This window comes from Diadema setosum, chromosome 1 (assembly GCF_964275005.1).
Source record: "Diadema setosum chromosome 1, eeDiaSeto1, whole genome shotgun sequence".
NCBI lineage: Eukaryota > Metazoa > Echinodermata > Echinoidea > Diadematoida > Diadematidae > Diadema > Diadema setosum.
This window is the reverse complement of record NC_092685.1, coordinates 48694464-48704270: the sequence shown is the minus strand read 5'-3', so window position 1 is coordinate 48704270 and position 9807 is coordinate 48694464. Positions and strand designations below refer to the sequence as shown.

General features: G+C 37.0%; 1 protein-coding gene across 1 annotated transcript in view; it reads right to left on the bottom strand.

The window, feature by feature from the left end:
- Positions 1–237: 237 nt before the first annotated feature.
- The window catches only part of LOC140243777 (receptor-type tyrosine-protein phosphatase T-like), a 77692-nt gene continuing 68122 nt past the window's right edge, over positions 238–9807 (bottom strand). The window contains exons 25-28 of the mRNA XM_072323478.1: positions 8968–9093; positions 2592–2740; positions 1266–1401; positions 238–342 (exon numbers count right to left, since the gene is read on the bottom strand). Of these exons, the coding sequence (XP_072179579.1) occupies positions 238–342; positions 1266–1401; positions 2592–2740; positions 8968–9093 (516 nt within the window). The remainder of the gene's footprint in view (positions 343–1265; positions 1402–2591; positions 2741–8967; positions 9094–9807) is intronic.

Sequence of the window (9807 nt, the reverse complement as noted above, 5' to 3'; positions counted from 1 at the left end):
ATACTCGTTATACACAAAAACACAGAATCACAAACTACTGATCCCTGTCAACAAATCTACTTGATCATTCCTACATCATTAATAATAATTTAATTGTCAAGCGAATTTCATACTATCAATTCGGACTTGAAATAGTACTTCTGCACAAAAAAAGGTACAATGTCAAGTTCAGAATGCATTATTTCACAGTTTCTACTGTAACCTGGGACTTGTTATGTTTGACTAGGTTTCCTCAATCTAGCATTCAGCATGACCAGTAAAAGTATCCATGTTCATGTATGCACTCTCCTGTTGACTCTCTAGATATTTGCTCATGGCATCGTAGCACAGTTTGTACTGGTCCTGCAGATAACACAATATTGAAAAAAAAAACAACATTCAAACTATATCATCCCATGCATAAATGTTAGGCACAAACTGCTATACTTGTACCTACATGTAACATCAGGATGGATGTTCCAAACTGTTTGTCAAGAAGGGATCAGGGAGATTCTTTAACGTGCCAATTGAAGTGGATTAGAATTGAAAAAGGATTATTTTGAGCTGCACAACATACAGCTCTCAGGTCTACAACTCCTACAGTCTGTTCAATTATTGCTTGGTTGAAAAATTCTCCAAGACAGAAAGAATTGTACTGGCAATGTCACGATCTATCACATGAGCTGTATGTACTATTTGAGTTTATGTAAAGAGCACAATATAATAAAGTCACGTACATTAACAATATTTCCAGGAAACAGATAATTGCGTAAACAGAGAAAGTGAAATTGAAATGGACCTTGTTGAATAACGGCATCTTTGTATAAAGAGTGAGAGGGTTTAAAAAAAAAATATACATTGAAGACAAAATTTTCATACCATATTTAATCTAGATATCCTTTTCTAAACAATTTCCCCTTGCTTTTGTTTTGTATATGTTTATGACTGTAAATGGTTACAATGACAGAATGGCTCTCATAAGTGTTACATCATCATTATCATGGTTTTGCATTGTGCCAGCAATTACCAGATTTTCGTCACACAGTAGGCCTATGTGAAATCACATATAAGTAGCCTGTGTTGTGGCGTGCTACATACTGCCGGAATAAGAACAAAATTTTAAGTATTATTTGAAACCTTATATATTGTACTGGAATTATATGCGACAGGGAGACGTTTCAAACCATCACGGTTTTTAGTGTAATGAGATCTTTCACGTCACATAGGCACCTTTTACAGAGAATGTCATATTGACATAATACATGCATCCTTGATAAGACACTTACAAGTGATTCCACCATGTTGGGTCTGTTGGCACGCAGATTCATCACTGCGTGGAAGATGTCTACTGTGTTCTTTCTCTGGCATTTGTCAATTACAGACCACAAAGCACAGAACACTCCACTCCAACCCGTCCCATTTCTGTGAAGGATGAAAGGTCATAGCCATATAAAACCATGACCATTTTCCAATTCATGTAAAATGTGAGCAATGATGTAAATTATATCGGTTGTATATTTTTTTAAATACATAGGTGTGATGGGCGTTATCTTGCATTCGTTACATTTTCTCATATAACCGCAGTATCGAAAGTTAAGTGAATTTCATGAATTAAATCCAAAGGGATATGTGTGGGTAAGAAGTGCCTGCTTGTACTCTTCACATCTGTTTGTGGAACCAGCATGATACTAGTAAGCCACTAGACTTGACACCATACAATCACAGTAAAATCTAGCTAGATTGCTAAAAAGATCTGTATATATGCAGTGAGGAGGAAGGGGGGGGGGGCATGAAAAGTCTGAAGTGTAATGAAATATCTACTTATATTACACAATACAGTATTAGAAAGTTCTCATTTTTCCCATGCAAAATCTTCCAGCGTTTGTTATGACACTAGCATCTTAAAATACATGGAAACCAATCGCCTGGTGTCCTGTATTGTTTGCACCATAACAGAAGTTTCAAATTTGACTTTTTTATTAACACTTACAGCACTATATGACAGTGGGTCATTCCGAATGATCCATCCTATCTATGCAGGTAATCTTGGCTCCGTTGCTAGAAAACTCGACTTACGATTGAAAACTCAACTTTACATCAATCGCAAGTTTATGAATTATCGCCAGCAAATTGACAAATTGAAGTTTGATCCCTGCGTTCCGTTGATAAAAGATATTTGTGTATGAAATCAAACGCAAGTCCTTTGCGCAACGCACTTGCGTGCCATTTGGGGGACTTGCGTTTGAATTTTTTTTTCGAGTTTCGAGTTTAAAACTTTCTTTATCAACGGGGCCCTGGTTTGTAATGACATGACAGGGAAATGAGAAATTCATGTCGTATTTGTGCTCTAAGAAGGGTCGTATTTAATAGAAGGTCGGTTCATTGATGACTTTTTTCTCTGATTGTACACTTGCTACATAGATATTTGGCAGAATTATTGGAAATTACTATCAAAGCAAAAAGAAAACCAAACAAACAAGTACAAATTTTGTGGTTGATCAAACATGGAGGTCATCTAATTTTGGCAAAGAGGCAGCTGTTGGGCAATATTGGAGCTGTCAAATGGTGTAGCGGTTCCAAGTCATAAGTTAAAGACTAATGGTAATACTCACATGCAGCTAACGATAACTGGGCCTGAGGTGTAGACAGTCTTGACCGCTTCCTGTACTGCCCTCACAAGGTGGATGAGAGACATTGGAGATCTTAGCTTGTTGCTCGCAGCACTCCATCCAAACAGTCTGAATTGGGTCAGAGTCAAACTCTGGTTGTGACGAAAAAAAATGGCAATAAAGAAATCCTTAGTAATAAGGTCAAAGTTCTACACCATCCCCATCTTATAGCAATCTCAACTGATGTTGCTGTAACTGATTTTTATAATTGCATGATCATGGCTGTTTACTTTCCTTTCATTGTTTATTGTAGTAGTATTATAAAATGACAAGACTTGTCTTTAGCAAAAATCATTTTACAGCTCATGCCTGTCCGGAGTTCATGTGATGGTATGATAGTTGCATCATTCACATCTGTCAATTACCTCGTAATAATTTATGAAAAGTGAGTTAATAACTGTTACCTCCATTTCAGTAGATCATAAAGCACAAGCGTATCTTTTTTTTTTTATTTAGTCTCTCCAAGGAGGTTTGATACATTGGAGTTCCAACTGGCTGCAATTGTTCAAACGGTTGTCAGATTTCTATTGATGTACAAAAGAATTCCACAGGTGCACTTGTGCCTTTGATGATCGATGTTCCAAGCCGCCGTCTTGCTGAGCAATCTGAAGATTCATTTTGAACGTTATCATAATGTTGGCCATATTTTGCTTATTTATTTATTAAATGAAATGAAATTTTACGTAATGATAAAGCACGTAAAACAAAAGTCAATTCCGTCCAGAAATTTGCGCAAAAGTGTAAATGAGAGCTGTATCATGTGAAAATGTTTAAAACTGTACCATCATGGAAAGCTGCTTTTATCACTTTTCCGCTTAATTTCCACAAATGAAACTAATATGGAATAATCTTCAAGTATAATTCTTTATTGATAGATATATCAGATTAGTGCCCGGGTATGCCCAGTCGAGTAATTTTCATCTCTATTTCAGCACTTTTTGCGCAATTTCTATTCGCACATCCTCGTGTCTGTACCACCTACCTTGTATAAGAAGGGATAGCGAAAAGTAATTACTATCACAAAGACATATCTTCCTTAGAAAGTGGCTGGTGATTATGCAACGAGACACGAGTCAATTGTCTTCCTATCTATTCCTATTGACCGATTCTGTGACGCGCTATGTGTAATTTTGGCATGGGCAGCGCCATTACTGGGTGTCCCCCCCCCCCCACCCACTCCCCACCCTCTCCCTACATTAGCACGCGCGCAGAATGAAAAACTGCTTTAGCCAATAGGCGTCTCGTACTGAGTGCGCGAATGCTTGCTTAGTGCGCGAACCTTTGTTACAAGTGCGTGATAAACATGTTGCCCGGGGTGGGGGAGAGCAGGGGGGGGGGGGGTGGGGGGAGAGGGGTCGGCTGAGACACCCACTATGGCTGCGCCCAGTGCCATGAAATGTCTGCTGCCCTCAACGAACCCGAATCGGTCAATACACAAAAATCGAATGTCATTGTAAGTTCTCCAACATTGCATTAACTATCAGTGGAAATGAACACACACCCACCCACACACACATACACACACACACACAAAGTTTCTTCCCTATGCATAGGAAATGGCCGATGTATTTAATGATTACTTTGTTAACTTAAGACCTGATCTTGCTAGCAAAATACCAAATACCCAGACAACTTTTCATTCTTTTTTAAAAGACAGGAATGTACAAACCATGTTTTTAATTCCTATTGTTGAAGAAGAAATCAAAGAAATTGTTGATAACCTAAATATTAAGAAAAGTATAGGTAATGATGTTATTTCGGCTTTTCTTCTGAAGAATATAATAAATGCAATAATTTCTCCACTCACTTATATTTTCAATCAATCTTTATCTAGTGGCAAAGTCCCAGATGATATGAAAATCGCTCGAGTTGTTCCCATATACAAAAAGGGTCCAAAAGAATTTGTGAGTAATTACCGCCCGATATCTCTCCTAACCTCAGTCTCAAAAATTCTTGAAAGGCTTGTTTATAAACGAACTCTTAGATTTCTTGTTAATTGCAATATTCTTTCTAATTTCCAATTTGGATTCAGAAAACAGCATAGCACAACTCACGCATTATTAGCCTTCATTGATAAAGTAGCTCATGCTTTAGATGATGCTTCCCACACCATCGGTGTTTTTCTCGATTTTTCGAAGGCTTTTGATACCATTGACCATCAAATTTTGCATTATAAGTTAAGCCATTACGGTATCCGCGGGAGGGCTTTAGAGTGGTTTAAAGACTATCTCACAAACAGAAAACAATTTGTTTACATAAATGGCTATGAGTCAGGTATGACGTCAACTTCTTGCGGTGTCCCTCAGGGTTCTCTTCTTGGCCCACTTTTATTCATCCTGTACATCAACGATCTCCAAAATTCGTCACAGATTCTTTCTTTTATTTGTTTCGCTGATGATACAAATCTATTTCTGTCTCACCGCAATCCCAATACCCTTATAAGTATAATGAATAATGAATTGAAATCTGTTCAGTCCTGGATTTACGCTAACAAGTTATCATTAAATGTTGATAAAACACATTATATGTTATTTAGCAATTCCTTGCAAGTTATTCCTGATGATGTTAAGATTAATGATATTAACCTAACCCGAGTAGATAGTACAAAGTTTTTAGGACTTTACATCGATAGTGACCTTTCCTGGAAAACTCACTTTAATTTTTTAAGCAAAATTTTGTCACGAAATACAGGAATCCTAAACAAACTGAAACATTTTTTGCCCAACCATATCTTGCAGATTGTATATTCAACCATGATTTCCCCATATCTTAATTATGGAATAATATTTATTCTTGCGTGGGGTAACGCATCTAAATACTTACTGGATTCACTTTTTCTTCTTCAAAAGCGAGCGATCAGAATTATTAACCATGCTGGGTATTTATCTCACACTAACGCCTTATTTCAGAAAAATAAGATTTTAAAACTGATAGATTTGTTTGGATATAATTTAGGTATTTTTATGTATAAATTTTCCTCAAAAGATCTTCCTGGTGTCTTTTTACAGATGTTCATAAGAAACAATTCTGTCCACCGCTATCCAACTCGCCAGAGTGACGCTTATCACCTTCCACGAACTCGAGCAGTTTTCGCTAAAAACACAATTATGTATACAGGTCCTAAATATTGGAATGATCTCCCAACAGAGGTTAAAAGCTGTCTGTCATTATCATCCTTTATTACACACAAAGCGTAAACTCAGACAGCATGTATTGAATAGCTACAACACACAAGTGCACTAAAAATCCTTTTTATGATGCTGATGGCTGCTCTGTTATACTATACTCGGTTGTTGCCATGTGAACAGACTCATGCATATACATTTTGGTTGCATGCTCTCTCAAATTCCTTCCCATCGGTGTTTTTCCTTCCACTTCTAGTAAGACCTTGGTCGTGTCGCATAGTTTTCCCCTCATTTCTTTCCTTCCTTTCTTTTATGCATCATTGCAGCTGGTTGGTATATCACATATAGGACTTGCAATTGATTCATGTTCTCCATTTTTCAAATCTTTCCCCGTGTCTATGGAAGCCGGAATGTTTAAACCCTAATAGTACTTAAGTATTCACGTCATTATCACTCCCATGTCTAAATTGCGATTTATTTATTCCGTCATATTTAAACAGGGTAGTCCCCTCAGTTTCACAACTGCTTTCCAGGGGAGCCCTGTGTACATATACATGATAAAAACATTGGATTACAATAGACTTCATTAAAAAAAAAAAACATATACAAGTATAACACATATACACAAAACAATACAAACTTTAAAAGATACTTTAGACCATGGAGACTGACTTAAAATATATTCTGAATTCGGCATAAACAAAATATATTATTTAAAAAAAAAAAAAAACCCGTGTAATAGAAATTACTGTAATGACACACCAAAAATATAAAACTGAGTTTAAAATACCATAATAGGGGTTAATGGAACCAAAGAAGAAATCATAAAAAAAAACCAATACAAACAGTAAAAAAAAAAATGCAAAATTGTTAAAACATTCAAAAAATAATCATTATACCATAATCAATATTTATTTAAAACGTGTAACTCAATTGACGGCATAATTTTCTAAATCTTTCAAAAGAGGGGCAAGTTTGTAAGAATACTGGTAAGGTGTTGAATATTGCACTTCCCTGGTAAGAAAAAGATGTTCGCATGTATTCTGTCCGTGGTGTAGGCACAAAGAGGGGGCTGTTGACTGCGTATCTTGTGAGGTAGTACACTGGTCTAATGGCAATGAGTGGTTTTAGGTAAGCAGGCACTCTGTCATTTAAGATCTTGTAAACCATTATACATTGTTGGTATTTAAGTCTTTGTTCGATTGATTGCCACCGAAGCGTTTTCAATAGAGGAGAAGAAGAGGAAAATTTGTCGGCATTTAAGGCCAGCCGAGCAAACTTATTCTGGCATCTCTGCAATCGTTGCGTACATGTTTTAGTCTTGTTGCCCCAGACCGTACAGCAATAATCCAGATAAGGAACAACTAAAGAAAAATACAAATCAATTGATATTTTCTGGTTAACATAGGGCTTGATTTTCAGAAGACATGCATATGTTTTAGATACTTTTTTTACAATGTTATCCACGTGACTAGACCAACTTAAATAAGGGTCTAAAATTACACCTAAATACTTTATCGTTACCACTCTTTCCAAACTCTCATTTTCACAAATGATATTAAGTTGTTTATTTCTTACTTTATTTCTCGCCCCAAACAGCATAACCTTTGTTTTACCAACATTAATAAACATATCATTAGCATACAGCCAGTTAACAATGTGATTAAATTGGCTTTGTAACGAAGATTCTATTTCTTGTAATGACTTTCCCCTGTTGAACATAACCGTGTCATCAGAATACAGTGATAGTTTGGTGGATGAAGAAAAAAACTCCGCCTCCTGTTCTTTCTACACGGTCATATCTTTCCAGATGGTATCCGTCAACAACAAGGGAAGCAGAGGGATAATCTGCATTCAACCATGTCTCCGACATCGTGAATATATCATATGGATTGTTTTTCAGGAAAATGCGTAATTCGTCAAACTTGTTACGAATACTACGTACATAAAGATGGGCTATTTTTAACCCCTTTTGTTTAGGGAAGTGAACAGTTGCTGATCTATCCTCGGCTATTTCAGTTTGTGAACTTATGCACACATTGTCATCAATCTCATCATTATTTACTGATTCTTCGGAGTGAAATGGTAGTTCAGATATTATACATTTCCAGCAAATCCAGTTAACGTTTGAATAAAAAATATCATCAGAAACTTCACCACATTTAACATGCGCCCATTTATCACAGTTAGTACATAGTATAGATTTTTGATTCCTCTTAACAGATTTTGCACAATATATGCATGGGTATTTATAGTTCATAATTATTGAAACAGTCTAACATATCAAACTACTGCTATTTACTTCTTAGTCAAATTTTTCAATGTCTCTTTCACTGTTAATGTGTACCTTCTTCTTTGATTTCAGGAAAGCCGTGATGCGACCGTCGTTTGTCCAGACTTTGAGAACTTGGGCCGATCGTCGTGTTTTGTTGAGAAGTTCTTGTCGTGATTTGGTCAGGTCCTCGTGAACGTAGATGTTTGTACCTTTCAGTTTTGATCGACTGTCGTAGATTTCCTGGCGCACATTGTAGCTGTTGAATTTGATGATGATGGGTCTCGGTTTCTTCCGGTCAGCTGATCCGGATCGTGGAGAGATGCGGTGACTTCGGTCAATGTTGGATGGCGTCAGTTGAATGCTCAATTCGTCAGCTACCACTTTCCGTACAAGATCATCGGTGTTCTCGTTCGTCGTCTCGGGAATGCCGTGAAAACGTAAGCAGTTCCTCCTCGAGTATTGCTCTTGTTCCTCACATTTTTTGCTATAGTGCGCAGCATGTGGTTACTTGTTCTCATTTATCACACACATAAATGCATGTGAGAAAAATCTTCTGAGCCCCGAGTAATAGTCATTCTCTTTTGTTTATCCTTACTTTGGTCTTAATTGTACCCGTGCTCCTCATCCTGTTCCCCTTACTAGGCTTTTGTTGGGACCTACACTCAACAAGCTTTGCTTTTTAGTAGGTTCCATCGTATTTCTCTTCGCATCCTTTACTTTGATTGAAAATGACACATCGACCGTTATGTATTACTTTTGTATTCCTATTTATTCATGTATATATCCAAGCTGGACATTCTGTATTATATTTTGTTATATACCATGTATTTTCCATCGAGAAATACGAAAATAAATTGAAATTGAAATTGAAAATTGAGTAACACTGAAATCTAGTTCTGCTTTCAAAGTATACACAAACCTCTCCCTTGCTTGAGACAGTGAATGTGTCGCGGGCAAAGTGCGGTCCACTCGAAGATCCTACTTGTGCAATGTTTAGAGATCCCATCTGAATGGTGCCTTCACTTGGCCAGTACTGAGGACATGTCTGAAATAGTGGAGGAGAAATGAAGGGATAAGAATTAAACATGGGTTATGTTAAGACATTGCTTCATTGAACATGATGAATCATTGATAATGAATATAACAATTGAAGATTCTCTAAAACCTGGCGTTCACAAGGGCATGATTGAAAGGCAGAACTAAAAAAAAAAAAAAAAAGTAAATCCGTATTTATTTGGCAACCTCTGCACGTGTTCCTGAAAAATTCTGTTCACTGTCTTTAGGGTTCCTAAACACTTCCGATTTTTCTGCTCCTTTAGAAGAGAGCTGAATGGTCACATTGAAATTTTCATCGAGACAAAAATCCTGACGTAGAAACGAACGTCACGACTCCTTCAGCACTCATCTGCATGGTCGTGAGGACATTGTCAGGACATCTCGGCTTTCTGTAACTCTTCCTCTTCTACCCAAATGCTTCTGAAAGCCACAATGGTGCAGGCAGCTCCGGGAAGACAAACAGTTATCACCAAGAATGTTTCCGGAAAACATATCTATATCTATAAACGAGTGTGTGCAAAGCCATTGCTGACATTTGCTGTCAAGACACTGAAGAATCCACAGGTTGCAAAGTGTAGGCTGTTAAAGTAATGACAAGTCCACCTTCATATACATAAGGTTGAAGTGAATGCAGCAATATTAGTAGAACACATCAGTGGAGGTTTGGGGGAAAGTCGTACAATTCGTTCAAAAGTTATGATTT